Here is a 22,313-nt window from a genome sequence, read left to right as displayed (position 1 = left end):
CCCCGGGGGATAAACCAAAAGTAGTAGCAGCAGTTAATGCTGACACAGTAGCCCCTGTACCTTCATCTTCTGAGTGATCGGTCAGCGTTACATGCAAACAGCAGTGGCGGACATGAGCACAAACATGCACGCTTTATTTCACACAAAGGCACAAATGCGAAATCACTACAAACAACTGTGGTTAGCGCACCTTGACTGCTCTGTGCTCTGACCCGTTGATGGCAGTGCACTTCAGCCACACTTGCCTGCCAAGGGGGACCAAGCGATGGAACACTTCCTGTCACCTCGCTTTGTACACTGGACTAGTTTTATGCTTTGTCAGTCTCCATGGGTCTCTCCTCCTAAGTGCTTCTCAGTCTTTCACTCCTGCTTTTTCTCTGTCAGTCCGGGTTAGGGTTTCTTCACTGTGACGTTGTTGCACAGCATTCAGCCAACATCATCATGACAAAATATTCATAAATGGACAGAGTGCACAGAAGCAAAACTCTCATATTATCCTAGAATGTATCAAATACTATCAAATACTCACTTTAAGATGGCAAAAGTAAGATGAATCCATGTTTTTCACAGAGAGCCAAACTGCTGAAGATATAACAACAATTATTGTTTTTATGTAGATTTTCAAAATCCTCACAATGGAATATTCTGCATGAGTCACTTTTTTTCTGGATGGTCAAATGCTGTAATTCTTTACCGAGCTTCAGGGGTAATTAGCCCGTTTTGGACCAAATTGTTCCCAGAATGAAATCTCAAGATAAAAGCAGGACCATAAAGTCCCTTTGGTCAAACGGAGTGTATTTATACAGAACCTTTCCAGTCTTATCGACCACTCAAAGTACTTTACAGTAAGTCACATTCACCTATTCAAGCACACAATCATACAGCAATTCTACACAGCGCTTGTTCCATCACCATCCTTTCAGTCGCCACAGCCATCAGCGGCAATTTGATGTTCAGTATCTTGCCACAAGGCTGAAGGAGCCGGGGATTCAATCGCCGACCTTCTTGGTTAGTGCACGGCCTTTTCAACCTCCTGAGCCACAACCCCCTCCAAATAGTTTCAGTCAAGGTATTTTAGATGTAGTAGTACACATCAGTTAAGTTAAAGGAAAGATCAGGGTCTTGATCAAATATAAAAAAGTAAATGGCTTATATATGAATATAAATATATATTTATATTTATATATAAGCCATTTACATAAGCCGGCTAAGGTTTACTACTCTGTGTGACATATTTTCTACAGCATTTTTCAGCTGTTTATGGCACATAACATATCTTTCAAATGAATGTACATGCTATCTATCTAGATAAGAGTGGCATGAATAGCACCCTCAGTTTTGTTTACATGGTTATACACTTCAACTCCAACTGAAAATATCACAGATATGTATTTGTTTCATATTTATCTGGGGGAAAAAGCTGTTTTGAAAAAGTTTTCATTGATAGAATTGAATTTAATAGATATTATCCTGGTCATAGCTGCACTTACATAGATGTAATGCTTGGAGGATTTGCTAACTGTATGACTAATGGGAATATTATAAATACATCTCATAGAGCTGTGTGTTATACACAAGTGGAAAATGGAATTTAAAGGCAGTGTTCTTTCCTTCAATGAGTGTATTTTCACAGATTTAAGAGTAGTAACAGCCACTATGATGTGAAAAGAAAAGAAAAGTGCTCAGTGAGCTTAAGGAAAGCTGTTAAACAGGGCTGGAGTTTTTATGCCAAGGATCTCTGCACAGAAATAGAACCAATTAGGACAGCAAAAATGGCTGATGTAGAGAACAGTGACAAAACCCATACGCCACTTGCCAAGTCTTGATCAGGACTTCAAGGTGGACTAGAATAGACTAAATTTAGAAATCAGGGCCTAAATTATTCCTCAGCTAGGCTCTATCAAAAATAAGTCTTCGAAAAAACTTACAAGGTCTGAGCAGCTCTTATTAGTTACTGGCAGATAGGTGCATGTGAAAAGCACTTGCCTTGTCCCCTGCTGTTCCTGTGCAGCTGTGGAAAAAGTTGTGAGTCACAAAAGAAAATCCCATTCAGCATAACGCAGGGTGAAAATCATGGGTACTGTTCGGTTTTAAATGAGTTATTAAGTTGTAGTGTAACTACTCAGCAGTTAGATTGGTACTGCAGGGTAAGTGAAAGCCAATGATTCATTTCATTTATCTGATCTGAATTTATTTGTGTTCTCAGAGATGATATCAGGTGTTTTTAGTGATCACAACAAGTGAGCAGGAAGCTTCGCTAATAAATAAGGTTTCTCGCCTCAAGTTTGATATTGTAAGCTCTCATAGGTGGCACACGCCAGGCGTGTGTAGCAGTTACATAAATCAAAGTAAGATCAGATCAATATTCCAGCTCTGTGAGGGACTGTGTGAAGTAGCCCAGTGGGAAGTAAACTCTACAGTCCTGCTATGAAGCCCCCAATGAGGACCAGAGTTCAATTCCCAACTGCTGTTGTTGTTTTTGCTATGTGATCCATCTTCGTTAGCCTGTCTGCTTTTTCATTGTCCAAATAGAAGGATAAAACACCCTTGTTAAGCTACACAAAGGTCCATTGTTCTTTCAACGTACCTGATTGTCACATTAAATGACTTTCTTCTGCCAGTAAGGACGAGGCCCCTTAGCATAAATCTCTCCTCAAGTTTAACTTGATGGATTCATCAAAATAAATGTACAGTCAATTCCAACCCCTGACAGTACATGTTGGTAATGGAGTGTTTTTGTATGTGTGGTATTTTTTTACCTTAAGCACCCAAGTTAAAACCGGACTTTGCCAGGCCAATTTTGCAAATTAGTTTGAAACATCAGTTCTCTTTCAAGGGGCCTCAATGTTCGCAGGACGACCTTGCATCCAATGAATAATTTTAGTATATTAGAGAAAATATGTAGTCCATGAGTTATATTGTGCCTCAATAGTGTATTTTACAGATGTCTGGACATCAGAGACAGACATCTTGTTTTTAATGAATGTGTCAATTCATAGATCAACTGTTGTGATTGGCCTGACCAGTGTTAGAGTAGATGAAAATTGTTCTGAATGGTATAAGTCAGACCCATTTATGTGACTGAAAGGACATTATTTCGCTGGTTTGTTTGGTTCAGAGTTAACCAAATTAAAGCCGACAGGACATGACAAGATGTTGGTTGGTGGAAAATGGATCTTTCTTCTTGGTCTGAAGAAAACATAACATGCCTCCATACTGCTCTTGTGGTGTCATCCAAGTGTCCACAAGCCCCGACATTCATATTTGACTCGAAACAAGGTCATTTACACTGTGTTTTACGCCTGAAGGTCCGCTGATATCTTCCAACGTTGTGTGTTTAGGGACTCACAGACATTTTAACGTCTGCTAGCTTAGCTACGTCTTGTAGAATTGTAGGATTAAACTTGGACTTGTGCTTTGAAAAAATGTCACTAAGTGAAATAAAAATAGAGTTCATGTGTCAGCCCAAGCTTCAGTGGCCAGGCCGTCTCATGTGGCTTTTCAGCTAACAACATGGTCATAGAGAAATAGACAGTGCAGTCTGTCATATTACATGAGCAGAACAGGTAATGGGACTTACTATTCCCAAAACCCAGAGCACATTATAAATAGCAGAGTTTCTAGAAAGAGAAAATATCATGCAACACCACTCGTGATTTCCATTGAGAAAAAGGGAAAATAAACTTCTGTCGTCTTTGTTCCAGCTGTAATTTGATTGCTTGGGGAATGTAAATTGAGTTCTCTTGTTAACATCTGTGACTGCTTCGCAGTGGTAAACAGGGCAGAGAATATCTAACCTGACAAGTGCAGGGCTCGCTAACGCTCAACAGCAAGAGCACAGGGCTGATGGGAACCACAGTTTATCCAAACACCCAGCAATTCGCCACAAACTAATGACCTGTGTTTGGGAAGTCACAAAATTGTGTGTTAAATTCTGCCATTTAGTCACAATCCTTGGTGTCTTCTATAGACACAAGTTTAAAAGAGACACAGTGTTTTCAATTAACACATTTAATTTAATTTCAATGGTCAGAGTAACTGCTCTGGTCGTCAATTCACTGTCTTATTCTTTAAATAAAGTACTGATTTATGTTCCCCAACCAACCTGAATTTCCCATTTATATTTATAATCCAAAAGTAGGCCTATAAAGGAATGAAAAACGATGGTATCCCCAAAGTGTATCATTTGGAATGCCCAAGTGAAGTCATGGTCATTAGGGACCCCTTCTACCCATTTAAAAATTAAACAAAGACAAAATATTTCGAATTTTGCTAATTTCCTTCTGTGTTATGTTTAAGTACGTTGCTGGCATTGATGGTTTTATATTTGCTGGAGGAGGAGGAGGCCTGCTGTTCACAATTGACTTGATTGTTAGAATAGCATGCTAGTGTTTCCTGCTTAACAAATCCATTGGGCCAATTGTGCTGTTTAATGATGACAACAGTTGTATGCGTCATTTCATGTGATACCTAAATATTGTAATCATTGGTCCAGCCCTTTTGTTTTGGTAGGCATGGAGGCTACTATCCAAAACTATAGTTATTTCTTGCTATATGGCTGTTTTTATTTTTTAGGAGGATACCTACATTACTGTTTCGTTGCTGTTTTACCAGACTCCATGTGCCAGAAACCCCATATGTGACTACATCGAAATGACATGTAGGTGGACTCGTTTGACCACTGTTTGGGGTTGTCTGACATGGATGGGCTTGATTCGGTTTTAGCCCTTCAACTGTCAGCCAACCAAATAATAAAAAAAGCTATTTTGCCAAGTACAGCCATGTAATATTTGCAGTATCCAGATACATCTGAATGCAGTGTTTTTGTTTTGCTGCACAATTTTTCATGTAGTCAGTGGATGTTGTTGTAGGGTCTATTTACAACCCAATTTTGTGAACAGGACGAATAAATGTAGTGGGTTTCTTATTTGTGTCAAGCTGCATAAGATAGCTCTAAAAAATAGCTGAATTGAAGCAACAGCTTTTCTTTCTCTGAACATAAATTGACTAAAAGCACTGCCATTACTAGTAAGGCTTTACTTGATATTTGATATATTCTGTAGGAGACGACAAGGGGCATGACAAAGTGGTGGAATTTGGCTCTCCCAGAAAGAGACTGGGTTGGTGCTCCCAGAAAGAGAGTGGGTTGGCATGACAGAATAATGTATTTAGAATACAAAACAAAATACTAGCTGTAGTTCAACTAGGTGGTAATCAGAATACATATACATTGAATCAATAACTGAAATTAAAGGGGCTGCATGAAGTCTGTAGTATTACTCAGAAATCTTATAGTAGTAGAATATGTAATGTAGTTGGCTGACTGAAAGAAAACAACTCTTGGGTTTAGGTAACAACTGACAATTCACAGTATAACATATTGTTAGAAAATGTTGAAATAGTCCAAATGGTTTTTAAAAATCCAAATAGAAAATTCACAAATTACACTAAAGAGCATGGAATAGATTTTTCAAGTAACTCTCCCAACACTGCGTATGACCGAAAAAGGTTTGTTATTGTATCGCTTCTCTAAGGAAGATTCATAGGAACGAGCTCAGGTAGGAAAGTAATCTTATGGCTCATAGAACCCCATTAACTAGCCTGGCCTGTGCTCCATTTCACTCTCGGATAAGTCTGGCAATGAATGATTTAGTGGGGAGAGAGGGGGTAGAGTGAATGAGGAGTAAGAAGTAAAGAAGTTGGGGCAGGTGTGGGGGGCTGCTTGGCAGTGGGAGTATTCCAGCAAGCCCATTCTCTAATCTAATGGGAAACTAAATGTAATACAGCACAGCTCTGATTTTTTTCCCCAGATGACTGTGATAAGGAAAAACAATAATTGCTGGAACAAAATGCTGGCCTCAGAAACGATGAGCGGATTCAATGGGGTGGCTGGGTTAGAGCCTAGGCCAAATTCTTTCCTTAATTCCAAGCATAGACAGATTACTGTGAAGAATTATCATAACACATACCCACGTACCACTTGGCTCGTCTCCTTTCATGCAGGTATTCTCCAACAAATGCTTATGTTAATCCCTTAATGTGAAAGTTCCTGGGGATCTTGTTCAACTGGAAAAAATCCTTGGTGATCTCTAAAGAAAAATTTAGACCATGACCAATGTCAAAATTAGTGTTGCTGTGAACTATGTCCTTTGAAGCCTCTTATTCCTTTTGGCAGTGTGGTCCGTTTGACGCTTACAACCTGCTTTCCTGTGGCCATTTTATGCCATTCTTAAACCCATCAAATACCAATCAAGTGATAATGGATCTAAACTCATACTGTTAAGTGGTACCAGCGATATTATCCAGTTTGTCCAGAGGATTGTAAACTATGTGGTAATGTTCTTTTTAGGTGCGGACGTATCATGAGTCAGTTCACCTTCTTGTCATTTCTTTTTCCACCAGCAAGTCAAATTTTGAACCAGTGAAAATATTACACTCTGCATTTAACAGATTGACCTTAAATAGTTTCTAAATAAATAGTTATTTTTATTTAATCCCGATCCAACAGCTTGTTAATTCTTCATTCAAAGTGAAATGCCTTGGTTACTATTAATGACATACTTTATTTACGAGATGAATGGCTCCTAAATATTAATCTTCTGATTCTTTAACTGTTAAATCTACCAGTACTCACAATTCTTTCATTTATAAACTGCAGTTACTCCCAAAACATATTTTTACTAAAGTCTATTGCATACTGTGGCCCAATGTAATTCTGCCACACTCAACAGCCGACAAATGTGATTGCTATTTGCTCAAAGAACCCTGAGTGTGCAGATGCATGCCATTATGTAAATAAATATCCTGGATCGGCTTCTACCTTGAAATAAGTTTGTACTGAAAAGATTTCCTCATCACTTAGAGAGTGGTGCAATGTTAACTGTTAACACACTTTTTATAACAACTACATACCTCTAAAGATGAATAACATCTGTTATTAACATCACAGAACCACAGATTATGTCAAAGAAAACTACATCATTAATTTGTTATCATAAATTACATACAGTATTATCTTCAAATTACATTGAATACACAATTAGATTTTATGTTTCCTGGCTCCAACACTCAATTCTACCAAATTTCAGGTTGAAGATTTACGGGGCATTTAGTAAGCAGTGTATACTTTGATTGATAATATCTCTGAGGTAATACCCTCAACATTTACTTATGTAACCCTAATGTGGAACCCATTTATAACACAAGAACAAGAACACAATGTTCTGAAAGCCTGTAGGTTCAACCAGCTGTCTACTGTGAGCCATTTTTTAATGGCACTTGAGATTCTGTAGCTCTGTCAATTTGACCACACTATAGTCCACTGATTATTTAAAGGAAAAAACGTAATGGATGATGGAGCCTGAATCCCACTGTTTGTTACATCAAAAATTTAAATGTAACCTGCAGAAACGTGTTTATTTATAAACCTATGATCTGACTTTTTGGTGATTTTCATTTGAAATAGTATCTAGTACACATTAAGCCTAATATATTTTACATTTCATAAAAATCGTGCTTGAGAGCATATTTTGTGGACTATTTTTCATGTAGTAAATTTATAAAAACACACAAGTATGACTACATGCAGCCTCCATTCAAAAATATACTTGTAAAGTCAATTTGGTTTAAAATCTTGTCTGTCTCATCTCTCCATGCTTGCTCAGAAATATTCAGATGTGAATAGATATTCACAATGTGACAACTCTAATAGGAATGTCCCATCAGTGCGACCTATCACACCATCAGGGATAATTATTCATTTGTGTAAAGCTTCACACAAATTATTTCAATTAATTGATTAATTTATACCCACAGTCATTAGTAACGTAATGTATGGTAAGTGGCTCAGTGCAAGGGAACTGATTGAAATCCATCCAGTTGAATCACGGTGTTATGAAGATGGACAGTGAATAGATTTTACTCTCTGCCGAGGATGAAGCCATGATTTGTATTGAATGAACGTTAAAAAAGATCACTGCCCCTCTTCTTACATATGATTTTGATCATTGATTGATCATAAAAGAGGTAATGTTAAAAAAGACAGGTTTCGTTTATGTCAGTGGGATTTTTCCTGGCCTAAACCTTGGCAGATGAATGTGCTCCGAGAGTGATTTCGTCTTTCGGATGAAGAAAACCTGCCAGTGAGCAAGTTTTCCACTGTAATTGACGTACGAGTATAAAACAAAATCTGCTAACTGGACTTTACCCCAGAGTAGAGCAAAGACCAAAATATCAGGTACGATAAATATTATAGAGTTTAAACGATTTTATCTCTAAAAAAATGATCATGATAGGAAAAACGTGTTATTGTAAGTAGGGTTTGGTCGGTGTAGCAGAATATTTCCTCCAGTCATTTCTTTATAATAAATGGTTATATTAAACATTTTATTGGCAGATTTACTGCCTCCTCTTACCCTGATGAGGAAATGTTTTATGTTTGTTGCTGCACCTCATTAAAAGCTTTTACTATAACCCTGTGCTCTACATCTCATTCTCCCAGATTTCCATCAGCCTCAGCTCAGCTTTGTGTTTGGTGCTCATTATAGTAAGAGATTCTGACGAACACTGCTGTACCTGCTAGTCATCAGCATGTAAGCATTTTCATTTCGAGCATTTTGCTTCGCTGGCATTTGCACTTTAGTCACAGCACTGCTGATGTAGCTGACCATTCAATTATTCCTCATGGTGCCTTTTGACCAACCTCACCATGTCATTTCAGATAATTTTGAAATTATCTACTGAGCCTGGTCTTTGGACGTTTGATAAGCAGATTCAGCGATGAATCAAAACAAAAACACAGTGTGGCCCTGAATCACCAGTTTGGAGGCTGATCCCTGACAGTACAGCTGTTGTGGCGTTGTCCATAACGCCATTTTCTAGCTGACAAGTATCCAACGCTACAAACTGTGCTGCCAAACACTTTATCAATGAGTCTCAACCATGTGGTAATTAGGGTGGCACATGTGCCGCTTTGACAGCTCAAGGTGACAGGCCTTTTATTTCTGCTGCGCTGAGGGAAGACTGAAGGGGCCGTTGTCGCCCGCATCGGTGAAAATAAGATGCCAGAAATGTTGAGCAGATACCTCTGTGCTTGCACGGACACAGGGCCATATGCTTCAGCTTTAATTATGAGGGACTTGGGGAGAGAGGGACTCTGGGTTGAACTATGAATCATTGCCACTCTGCCTGCCTCGAAAGCCTCGTTCCACTGGATTTCAACACTGCCCACACAGGTCTCCCCCTTTCTAAAAATAAACTCCTCCTGATGCATGTGTCAAACAGACGGCTGACACCACAGTTTGCTTCATTTACACCCTTTTCGAGGCCCTAATTAAAATGTGGAAGTATAGAACATTTACTGGTGTGAGTAAATGGAAAGAAATTAATGATGCCACTGACCCCAGCCAGCTCTGTTCTAAGCCGAACCACTGAAGCGTTTCACAAAGTCCATTTTAAACTTACCCACGGTTTTGAAAGTGTGAAAACACTAACCAGGATCAACCATGTACAAGGATCCAAAAGCTTGGGACAAAATATTTCCAATCCAAATACTGTTGAAAACAAGGAGATTGCTTACAGTGTTCAGTTTGGGTCTTCCCATACACATGACATAAACATATACATACATACATTTTGCTCAGGTATTCTTCTCACTTGTGTTAAAAAAGTGTTATTCAATCCTTTAATCCAGTAGAATTATAATTTGGACTGTACTCAGTGTGAGCAGTGTCTTTGCATTGCGGAACATCTTTCTTTTTTCTTTTCTTTTAGTTCAGGTTAGAGTGGCCCACGTGACTCTCTGCTAGGTAAATTCTGGTCTGTCATATTTTCTCAGTGTGCCACACGTAGTCTGCAGCAAAAAAAAAAAAAAAACAGTAGAAATGATCTTTCAGCATAGTATTGATATCTATATATGTCACAAGCAAACTTTGAGGCACTTCCTGTCCCTGTTTCAAAGTACGAGTACTATCGCGTTGACTGAATCCATTCATTTTGTGTTTGTAAGGTTTTTATTTTGAAATATTTGGATTCATGACAATACCATTTTGTCCCTGCATTTAGTTGAGTACACAGGAGCGTGCCTGCTGAACAACAGATGTGCACGGAACGCCGCAGATGTGGGACGCAGCCGTCATGTGCCTCACACGGACCCAGTGTGGAGGGTGTAAATCTCGATAAGCTTTGAAAACTTGGATTTGGGCATTTTATTATATTCTTCCTGTCAGGCACCATCAGATTGGCTGTGCAACTTAAGTGCAGTCCGAGACATGTCTCAAAGCCACTCTGGTGTAGCGTTGGCTTTCTGCTTTTGGTCATTGTTTGGCTGAATGGTGAATCTTCAGCCCATTCTCAGTTTGTTATGTACTCTCGAGCCTGTTATCTTCCTAAGGACCGATATTTGGCTGCACATACTCTCCCTTCACTTGTTACCAGTCTTCCTGTCCTTGCTGCTCCATAGTACGATGCTGCCATCAGCATGCTTCATCATAAGGATGGTATTAGCCAGGTGATGAGCAGTGCCTGGCGTTTGCCAGATAGAGTATTTGGAGTTCTGCCCAAAGAGTTAAATGTTTGCCTCATCAGAACAGAGAATCTTTCCCTTCATGCTCTGAGAGTCCTTTAAATGCCGTTTGGCAAACTCTGAGCAGGCTGTCATATGCCTCAATGTAGCTTCTTGTCTAGTTACTCTAATATAAAGGCCTGATTGAAAAGCCAGGTGTACTTTCAATTTGGCAGATTGCTATTTTAACAGTGGATTGGCCAGATTGTGAGCAAGAACGCGTCTCTGCAGAGGAAACAGATCTGCTTGTGTGTGAAGTAAAAGAGCTCCAGCCGACCGTGTGTGTGTGTGTGTGTGTGTGTGTGTGTGTGTGTGTGTGTGTGTGAACGTGTAACGGGCATAAGTATGTGCTTCATGCACTGATGCAGGTGAATATTAATATCCTGCTAATGTGCACTTAAAATAACAGTGAACAGTGAAGCACATTGACTTCAGATCAGGTTTGTGTTGGTCAATCACACGCTGCTGTCTCAACGTAGCAATGCAACAACAATCATTTTTTTCCCAGATTCAAATATAATCACTATGACTTTGACGACTGAAACATTTTTCTAAAAATCATTGTTGAAGTGAGAACTGGTAAAAAGTTGAAAGAAATTCCCCCAAGCAATCTTGAGACAACACATTCAAGAGGCCAAAATCATGTACTGGATGCCTTAACTTCCCTCGGGATCAATAAAGTAATCGTCTACCTATGTTTTTTTGAGGCCACCATGACCTTAAGATGTCGTGTTCATAGGAATGGGACGGAAGGAGAAGCCAAATACATTATGCCCACTGGCTGTCACACCGGCGACAGCGGGTGGCCGGAGGAAAAATGACAACAGTGGTCTGAAACTGGAAAGACACTTGCATGGCCCTCGGCACCATTTTGGGCCATCAGCCATGTATATAAAGGATAGAACCCATAGTGGTCAATGAAGAGACACTCTTCCTGTATTTATCTTGAATTCTGACAGTGCAGCATCAACACCACCATAACTTATAAATTCTGACACTATAAATATAAGTCAAAATGTCAAAATAGCAACTAGTGTTACTTAAAGTCTTTAGTCTTGAAGCTTTTAGTTTTGTTAACCTCTAAAAAATGCAGAATCATTCATATCAGGCAAAGGCCCAATTTTTATTCATGCAAGGTTTGCCTCTTTGTATCACACATTTTTGCATATAACCCTCCCCCCCTTCCTATTAACCATAATAAATTACTTTAAATAGCCAAACTTTATACTCTAAAATCTAACAGGAGAAAGTTGATGATATATATTACTGTATTTTGGTTCATTAGCTATATTACTAGCTATATATGGCTTGTTGTGTCTTTTTCCTTCTATAGTAACGATAATCGTAAAAAGCGGCACCTCTGCTGTAGCCTCTGATGATCACAGGGGTCATTCATCATTTTTCCCTGTATCGACCTGTAGCACAACAAAGAAATGATTTTTCACATGTTAAAAACCTGGAGCCCTTTCTTGGAACATTTTCCGACTCGAACCTCAAACTGGTTACAAGACAGGCAGGTCTGTATCAGCAGGATCAACAGCCCTCGCCGCACCCCCCATTCCAGCCTCCCACAGCTCCAGGCTCTGACCCGCAGCTGTATTTATTATTGTTGTCAGCCACTGTAATTAACTGACGTTTAACCCAGGAAATGGCGGGAGCTATTCCACTCAATTAATCAGCGTCGAGGAATAATTTAAAACCCTTCCTCCACCTGATTACCACTGAAGGTCTGCATACAAAATTGAATTTTAATTGGGCTTTAAATGTTGTGTTGGAGTTACGGTAGAAAACTAAAATGGCTGCAGGAGCAGCTCATGTATTTACACTGCAAGCTTTTTCTCATAGAATTATATCACAATTGTATTATAGCATCATGTGCATGTCCACTCAACATGAACATTGACAACAGAAACTTATAATTGGAAAAGGTTGAAGCAATCATGGACCAATAAGTCAGTGTGACATGATTTAATTTGCTCTATCTGAAGGTCAGCTCATTAACACAGCAGGAACTTTTTCCACAGGCTCAAGCAAACTGTGTCTAGATAGTTCCGCAGCTGCAGGTCCTGGTCTTGTGGTCGGTTCTTCCGAAGGCAGATATCACTCCGGTGATTGAGAACATCTTTAATCACAAAACAATACTTAGAATCAGAAAGAGGGACAGAGATTTCTTGTAAAGTTCTGTATTTATCAGAGGACCTGTGTAAATGTGCTGATGGGAACAAGCGAGAGGGATGGGGAGCAGTAATTGAGGGAGTAACAAAAACTTAATTTAATGTGAAGTTTAAAGGTAAAATACCAGGTTTGGAGTTTCCAGTCTTTCTAGCTCTTTTTGTTTGTTTAATTTCTGGATTTTGCAACACTTCATGTCACATCTGCACATATTTCTTGTCAATTTTTTGTAGGTTTCCTGAACGATGCAAAAGGAATTACAAGCAGGATTCTTTAAAAACAAGATCTCCTAGTTTAGTTACATCAACTATTGTGCAAATGCATTTTGGGATATAATAACAAACATGTTTTAATATCAACATAAAAAATAAAGCTTTTCATGAACAATATCTACATGCAAAACCAAAACGCACAAAAACAGAGCACAGTGTGATTCATTTGAAATAAAAATGTTCAAAGCCCAGGATTGGTTGTAAACCTGCAACTTCATCACTTAAGAATGAATCAGGAGTTCTATTTACATAGTTTTTCACATGCACTAAAAATGCAGCTGCGTTGTTTTTTGGTGGTCTGTTTAAATCAGTAGATGCTGGGGTTTTCAAACGTTTTTCGAGTGTTTTTAAAACTCCATCTATATTCAGCCTTTTCATTTGTATGTGTGAAATTATCGCTGTCCTAAAAAAATGAGCCACAGCGGGTGAAGAAAAAAGCAATAGCTCAATGAAAACAGCAGTAACACTAAAGGATTTTAAATCAATTCATATTCACCCTTTATACTGTTGCATTATATTTCCATATTTTACACCAACAGTATGTAGACGCACTTGACAAATTATTTAACAAATGACAGTCTGATTGTATTTCAGTCCACACCATGAGATGCACCAGCAACACAACTGAAGTAGTCACTTGAGGTCACTTTATGAATTTTTGATAAGTTGTTTTTTTTAAATATTATTTATCCATTATGGTCCCAAAAAAAGAAGGAGAGGAAAAAAAGGAAATTCAGTGAAGCTCCAAGGTATCGTCCATACACACCCCCACCTCCCAACAAAGAGATAAAGGAAATCAACAGTCATCAGCGTGGACAGTTTATTTGTATGGAGAGATTGGGAGCCACTTATCCGTCAGGATTAGTAGTAGAAGTAGTAATAGTATGTCTAATACAAACAAGCTAATACATGGAGCCTTTGGTGATTAATGTTTGAATGCATTTTCTAAATCCATGAAGGGAGCTCAGTCTTTCAAGTCAAACAGTGCATTAAATTTATGAGTGTATTTTATGTTGCAGTTTGTCACTATTATTTCCATCTGGAATAAGTGGAATATATAAAATGCAATGGTGTAGCCGTCACACATCACCATGTGTGATATGTGAAGCTCTCAAATACAGAACAAGTATGTGAACAGTATACTTAGGGGCAGTACTTGAGCAAATGTATTCAGTTGATTTTAACATCCGATCTATGAGTCCTCAGCAAAGCTGCACACAAATACAGTCAGGGCAGTTTTTGTAAAGAACAGCCTTATTTCCCAAACACCATGTGCTCATGTGCTGTAAAGCCAGTAATATTTATTCATTTGGTGGCTTTTCAAAGCATGTCTTCTGAGGAGTGGTTTTGTTATGAGAGACGTCTTTACACCTTGCATTCATACAAAGGGAATCAGCGGCGGCACAGCCCTGACCGAGCTGCTGCTCTGAAAAGCTTCTGGCACAGCCCGCGCGGAGAGAGACTGTGAACTTGGGATGTTTGCAAAGTGAAGTTCACTCAAATTAATCATTCTGTCCGACAATGAGAGCAGAGCACCCCAGGGCTAAAAGGGAGACAAGGCCTTTCAGCGAGAAGAAGAATACGCTGCACTACTATATATGTTTTTGAGCTTGTTATTCATTTTCACCATGAGAGACGGGGGTGGCTGGGGATGGGGGTGGTTATGTAGTGGTGTGCTCTCGCTCTCTCTTGGTGCCGGGGAATATATCTATCGTTCCGGGGAGCCATTTCCCATAAGAGGGGATAAATGGATGCAGCTGAAGGTGAGGACAATGCAGGAACATCACATTTAGTGGCTTATTCGTCAAGTTCATAGTGGGTGTCAGGCCGCTGCCAAATGTTGCATTTTTGCAGGAGGCTCGTAAAGGAAAAAGGCCTCGCACGCGTCTCAACACTCGTCATACTTCATATCTAATTTGTGTCTACATTTTAGTGCCTTGAATAGACGATGCAGGGCTGCGTTTTTTCCTTGGCTTTAATAATGTTTTAAAATAATTTTTCAAAGCTGCGTTTATTTGGATCAGGCCCAACTCTATCCAAACCTCGTCTTAGTTAAAACTAAATGGTAAACATGGCTTTTGCAGACTGTAACAGCCTGTCTGTACCTGAAGCTTCATGTTTGTTTTTGTTTTGATGTTGTGTGCCTTGTCTGAAGCAGCTTTCAGACATGCACCTTGGTACATAAATGATATCCGGATTTAACACGTCTGTTTCATGTCTAAATGAGCTTCTAAATGAGTCACTTTTAGAAGTCACAGCAGCAGTGTCACTGGGTACAACCAATTTCCATAACTCTATCAACAAAGCACGAGTCTGGATTAGTCATCTTCAGAAAAGAGTCTTGTTAGATTTCCAACTTTTATTCAAATCAGCTTCCTAAAGTGTGAATGTCTGACAACACACTTGAGCAATTCAGACTGAACTCTGATTGCACTGTAAGCTGAAAAATGAAGTATTTTCTTTAATTCCTTTGAATAAATTATGAGATGAATGTGGGAATGTATGAAGTTATCTGAGTTGGTCGGACAAGAGAGGGATGGCTTTTTGTTATTGAGTAAGAGATGTAAAAGTCCAAAAACCATTCAGTAATTCTCATTGTTCTCTAACTCACAGCTGTGTCACAGCATTGTGCTGCTGCAGTGAGAAGGACAGGGGACCCTCTCTGGTCGTGTGTGCCAGGTCGCAAATAATGCACTTTAGTGTTGAGGCCCCACATTACATGTGAGGAAGAATATATATTTATTAACTATAGTCTACAATCCATATTTAAGGGGCCTATACAGCATTTTGAGACAAAGTAACCATAGGAAATAATAAATGTTTTAACTTACTTTATGAATAACACAAAGATTTACTGAGTCTTTGCTAGTTTGCAGCACTTTTTGATTGTATGGGGTTTTTAGAGATGTTATACAAATGTTTCTGGGCTAGTTTATAGCATCAATTTTACCATAATCACACAAAAACCACAATATATAATATGTAACCACAATATAGTGTTTCAAGTAGTGTTTGATTACAACTGTGAACAATGTGCTCAAAGAGTAACATGTTTATTCTAACATGGCTTCCTTCGGCTTTTGTAATTAATATTCAAATACACAGACACAGCGTCACATCCTAATGTATACCCATAACCCCCCCATCCACACCTAAAAAACGAAGTAACTGTAATAAAGTTTTTAAATTACAAGTTAATCAATATCTATGTCATTGTTTCATTTCCTTTTCCAATACTTTTCACACCATCGTCTTGTCCATCACATGTCGTGACAAAGCACCCTGCATGAAATAATTCAAAATGAGTCCTGAATGGAGACGTACAGCATGCAGGTTGAAGTGCTCATGGAAAAGAAAACATTGAATCAGATGTAAAAGATCATTTGTTCAAATAATCCAGAAATTGATTCATTGACAACTAAAAACATGAATGAACTTTATCCTTTGACAACATAAAAAAATCCCACAGACCCACAACAAATAATAGTAAATTCAGAAAATTTGAAGAAAACATAACTTGATGTGACCAGATTACATTATACGAATATAAATTGCATATTTGACCAGTCACAAATATGTTAATAGACATAATTTTAATATTGTATGGTTGTGTTAAATCCTGAGTTAAAGATGGGGAAAGGCTGTGACTGTGTCTTACACAGGAAAAAAAAAAAAAGCACAGTAACTTGAGACCAACTTTAAATTCAACTTTTCACCGACAACATGAACATTTAACCAAAACCAACCATCTCTCCCTGACCTTAATCACAAATACTTTGACTGATGGAAAACCACAGAATCTGGTGTGACAGTCATGCACTTCACACTGGTGCAGTTTATAAATGTTGCCCTTAATATCTGAACGTAATCCAGCCGGAGATTACATTGCCACCACAACACAACTGAGTAAACGATATATAAAAACATTTTAATGTTACACTGGAGTGTGATAGACAGCGTCCCAGGCAATCTTCAATTCTGAGTCACATATGTTTATTTCCTCATAGCTGCACAATACATCCGAACCACCGCCCTCCACTGGAGATGACATTGATGCTTTCCTTAATCCATATTCTATTGCTGCCCCCCCCCTTCCCTCATTCATACAGCAGATACACCTCTGCTGCCCTCGCCTTTCATATTGTCTCCCTCTCATGCCTCAATGTATCTCTCACTCACTAAAACCCAAATCTCCAGCCGCTCGCTTTCTCCCACACGTTTCCTCTCATTTCCCTCGCTCCCGTCTCCCTTTCTCTTTCCTCTCTTCCACGTCTGCGGCTGCAGGAAACGCGTCTCAGTCACCAGCCTTATCCTGATACCTTCTGGATGTGCTTGTGAACACAGTGGGAGCAGTCACATTGATGTATGGCTGTAATCCCACCGGTGCAGCATGACACGGCTCTGAGTTGCCATGGGAGATGAGATGATTTATATTCTGCACCTCGGCGATGGAAAAAAATAAGTGATGTTAATGTTAAAGCCTGATCCTGCTCGCTAGAAAATAGAGAGGTCGTGCCACTGATTTGAATATTACAGACAGATGTTATAACAATGAATAAATCTTTATAATCATACTTAAATAAAAAGAGGTTTGTTTCAATAAAATACTTAATTATAATATGTGAAAAGAGAAAGGATTGAGAGTTTATTCACTTTCTGTGAGCACGAAGAATCTGCTAACGCGACATGCTGTTAAAAAAGAAGCTCATGGGTCCTTTCACACTTGACTCAGAACAGCAGAGAGCCTCTCCCCCTGCGGTGAATGATAAATGTATTTCCTCTTCCATGTGTCTCATTGCTGTTTCATTTACATGTACGTGACACTTTATGTGCCACTGACTGTTAGCCACCGTACATAAGATGTCGTGCATGACGTCTGATGGACCATGCTGTGAATCAACATGAGAAACATTTGTACATGGTTCACTTCTGCTGGTATTGATTTCAGCAGGGAAAGGTTTGGTAAATGAGACAAAATCAATATAGATTATATACTGAGCTGTAAAGGAACACTGCTTTAAAGTCACATAAAAAAAGATATGGTGGCAGTATATTCTCCAGCTGCACTGAAGTGTTAAACTGGTGTTTGCAGAATACAGATTTATAGTGACTCAGAAACAGAATCTTAATTGGTCTCCAGATTGGATATTGACTCGTTATATTGAAACTATTGTAACATCGGATCAATTTCTGTTAAAGTTCCACGTTTACAACTGCAGCTGAAAATGTGCAAAACTCAAATATCGAATTGAGATTCAACATGTACCAAGACTGACGGATATCTACTAACCAACAATTTTAACTAACTTCTTTAACTAAAATAATAATAATAATTTTGTTAAATCGCTTTACTTCTCTTAAGGGAAATCATAATAATACATGAATCTTGAACTTGGACATTTCATAATTTAATATTGCATATTTTCTGTGAGAGGTTGTCGTATTGTTCTGGTGGTGATTTGTAAATGTTTTTTTCTGTTAAGGCTGATATTGTTTTTTATTTGTGAAGTAAATAAATACAATTACTGGAGTCTAATTTAAATTATAATGATACACTCAGGGTCATGGATACATAGTTTTTTATTCTCTAGTCTTTATTAGACATGAAGAACAACACTGAGTTCAGCATTTGTTTGTCATACATTTCTATCATCTAAATTCTCAGTGTAATGCAAAAACATTGTGCTGTAAAGAGAGAATGTATGAAAATCTGTATTTGAGGGAACAGTTGGCGGTATATGTGTGTGATTAATATAAACATATTCCTGTTTAATATGACCGTGCTGTATATCCATACTAGCATTCACTTTCAACAGCCGACCTTCTACTACATCACTGTCTGTGAACACATTTTACATTAATGTTACCATTTCCTGTGTATTCATGTTTCTGGTGGGGTTGAGCTGAAGTGCAGGCTCCACTTTGATCTTACATAGGAGACTTCCCCTTGCTTCTCTCTACTGCCATTTAATATGATGTTAATGTTCGCTGAATATTCTTTCTGATTCTTCAGGTAAAACTAACTTTGATCTCACTGTAATCTCCTCTTCACCATGGAGGAGTCAATATTGCATTAATATGTGTCTGTATGTTTTTCAGATGTGAGCTGTGGAAGAACCCTGAGCCATGATTTCATCTGGCACCAAGGACGGAATTCATGTTAATAAACCCGTGTTTGTTTATGCAGGTATGGTGAACTACAGCGAGGTGTCTGGCTACCCCCTTGTGCAGCACTGGAGTCTCCGCTCTGTGCTCTACCACGTCAAACTCAATCAGTGGGTCCTCTCTCAAGGTAAATCAGCCTGAGCTTCTGGAAATCAATTATATATATCATTTGTCATTGCTGATTGTTTATTTATGCCGGAGGAGACTCTGCCCTGGTCTCTGTAGCTTAGAATCTCTCATGTTTACTGAGGAGAAAAAAACAGCTCTGGCCATCAATTATTTATAACGTTATAATTACTATGACATGTCAAAGTTGGCAGCTCATAGTGACAGCTCGAGGACTTAGTGTTTAAGTTAGTATTTTCTGTGATTAACATCTTAAAATCCACACTTTTAAATATAAAATTCACCCGTTTGATACACCACAGTGACAAAACCTATTACCCAAGAACTGAAAGGCTGAAATTCATCATTGAATATCTTCTGCAAATGTGCTTGTTGAGCATGGGACTACCTAGGCAACATCAGATGACACAAAGTAATATTTTTATACACATCATATTTCGTAACTATGAAACACACTTTTTGAGAGAACTATACAAAACTACCGCATTCTTTCTTCGTCTAGTCAAAAGCACTTCATGCCCCCATGTCTGACCATTAGACAACTATGAGCATTTTACTTTGTGGTGTCACTGGTGTCACAAAAACAATACCAGTCAAATGGCTGCCATAAACCCATTAAGACCCAAGGTGCCAAATTTACAAAAGCTTTAATAGCTCAGCCTCTGAAGCAGATAGACACATTAAAAGAAAAAAACTGTTGAAAACTTCAACATTTAACTTTTATTTGAAATCACTGTCGATTCCCTAAACTCCTCAAACATGTCTCTTACCTACTGAACGATGTATTTGCAGGCTAAGAGTGCCAACAAATAAAGAAACTACATTTCCCATAATTTATTTGGACTTTCTCTGGAGTGTTTCAGCGAATCACACAGTATTTCATCACTCACAGTTTTTAAAAGATGACATGCAAAGGGAGGAGCATGCAAACGTCGCACCTGATTTTAAAGGTATAGACAAGCAGATGTTGCACCTGGTCTAAATGGATTAAGATAGAATGATTGAAAGAGCCAATTGCCAATAATACCCCTCTCAGTGGGTCTTAACTCTGGCCTCCGCCTTACAATCATGGAATATCTGATTGAAGTGTGCTCATGATTTATTATAAAATGAACTGAATCATTACATTGATGAGATGTAATTGATGTAAAGGTATATAGAATGCAATACTTTATGCATACAGAGGAACAAAATAAAGTCTAACATGTGCACTGCCTGCAGAAAAAATAAACGCACATTTGTAAATCTTTTTTTTAGTAGCAACAGAGGCAGTTTTATGCTAAAACAACCCTTGAACATGTAAAGCCCATCACCACAGGGCACATTGCTGCCAGTTTTGTGCAGTAGTGCTAAATGGTTTGAGTTGGGTCCATTGTATCCAATTAAACTCAAGTTGAAGCCGTCGACTATCGACTGACGTTGGTGGTACTTCGGCTGTGGTGCTTGGAGGGAACCCTGCAGGGCGATAAATGGCTGAGAGTCAACTTCCCTTTAATCACAAATGAGCAAAATGCCACTTCTAAAGGGCACGAGCTGAAAAGCTGCTCAAACAAGCACAGCTTAACAAGAGGGACACAGAGCTGTAACATGAAGCACACACTGGGTCTTTTAAATGCAACCTTGACTCCTACGTTGACTGTTGACAAGTCATCATATCTTTGAATATCCACTTGTGTCCAGAGGCACCCTTCATCAGGGTGCTCAGAAAGACAAATGTATCCAAACACGATAGAAACCAGGTTTTCACAAGGAGGTGGCTTTTGTTGGGAGCACCTAAACTCGGGGCCTTAAAAATGGCATAGTTAAGTTAAGTGTGTCCAAACCAGATTGAGTGTAAACATGGTTGTAACAGCTAATGTCTAATGGAATGGGCTTTCAGTTTATAACAAAGAGAGTCAGCCACAATTATAAATTTCAGCTTCATCCAGTTACATGATGTCTCTTTTTTTTTTAAACTGCTGCTGTTTAGCAAGTATAATATTTATCATGTTGACCATCAAATTATTTGGTTTAGCATTAGCACTCACAGTTTAACCAACAGCATGGCGTTGAGCACTAAACACAAAGTACAGCTGAGGCTGATGGGATTGTAACTTGTTTTGCGGGTGGTCTGACCTGGTGATGGTCCTGAATTCGATGGAACTCAACCTGCTTGTTGTGATATTTCACACTTTCTGACTCATGATGGTGCTGGACGAAGAGTGAAGGGAGAACCAGAATCATTAGGGTTGTTTGTGTCAAGGTCCATCAATTTGATGTCTGGAAGGGTAACAACTATGATGATGGTGCTTTTGTACAAAAAATAAAAATCAATAAATTAATAAAAATGATATTCCACAATATCAGTCCACAGGAGATGCTAGTGAAAGGGAGAGTAAGAGAAAGAAACTGTCTGAGGGCCACAGATGTCTGTACAAATCCCTTTGAAATTTCTGATTAGAAACTTTCTTCATGTACCAAAGTCATGGTCCAACTGACATTACTTTAAAAGTTTTGCAAGTACTGCCTTTTATAAATGTACACGCTTTGAGTGGTCATCAAGACTAGCAAAGCACTTTATAAATATAGACAATTTCATTACCATTTATTTCTGCACAGATGGTTGCATGATTGTTGTAAATCATGTTTTCTTTTAAATGTGTTGTTTACTCGTTGATGTCATTGAGCTTGTTTCTAAGACATACTGGTTAAGACGATATATTTATTATGAATGGTAGAATGTGACACCAGTGGTTTTGGCAGCAGGCATACAGAGCAGCCTTGATACCGTTGATATTCACGTCAGCTATTTCTTTTCTTTTAAATCTCATTCACAGGAGCCTTTTGCTTAAATAGGAGCATTTTCGAGATAAAAAGTGGATGTCACATGCAAATATGATGACAGATACTTATCTTGATGGATAGATAGAAAGGAGGTCAGCATACATAAATGTGTATCTCGTTTTATTTCCCTTGCCTTCGTCTTTGTCTCTGTGATAGCCTGTCACATATCACAAGCTTTGTATCCATAGCAAGAC

At 38.6% G+C, this 22,313-nt stretch overlaps 1 protein-coding gene across 12 annotated transcripts in view; it reads left to right on the top strand.

Annotated features, from left to right (window-relative positions):
• Positions 1 to 22,313, top strand: part of astn1 (astrotactin 1) — a 389,228-nt gene that overhangs the window by 212,541 nt on the left and 154,374 nt on the right. For all 12 annotated transcript variants that reach the window (XM_069511745.1, XM_069511741.1, XM_069511748.1 and 9 more), the window contains one exon: positions 19,193 to 19,297. In XM_069511745.1, coding sequence (XP_069367846.1) covers positions 19,193 to 19,297 — 105 coding nt within the window. The remainder of the gene's footprint in view (positions 1 to 19,192; positions 19,298 to 22,313) is intronic.

The sequence above is a fragment of the Paralichthys olivaceus genome, chromosome 16 (genome assembly GCF_024713975.1).
Source record: "Paralichthys olivaceus isolate ysfri-2021 chromosome 16, ASM2471397v2, whole genome shotgun sequence".
Lineage (NCBI taxonomy): Eukaryota > Metazoa > Chordata > Actinopteri > Pleuronectiformes > Paralichthyidae > Paralichthys > Paralichthys olivaceus.
Note: the sequence above shows the minus strand (reverse complement) of the source record. Positions and strands in the feature narration are given on the sequence as shown.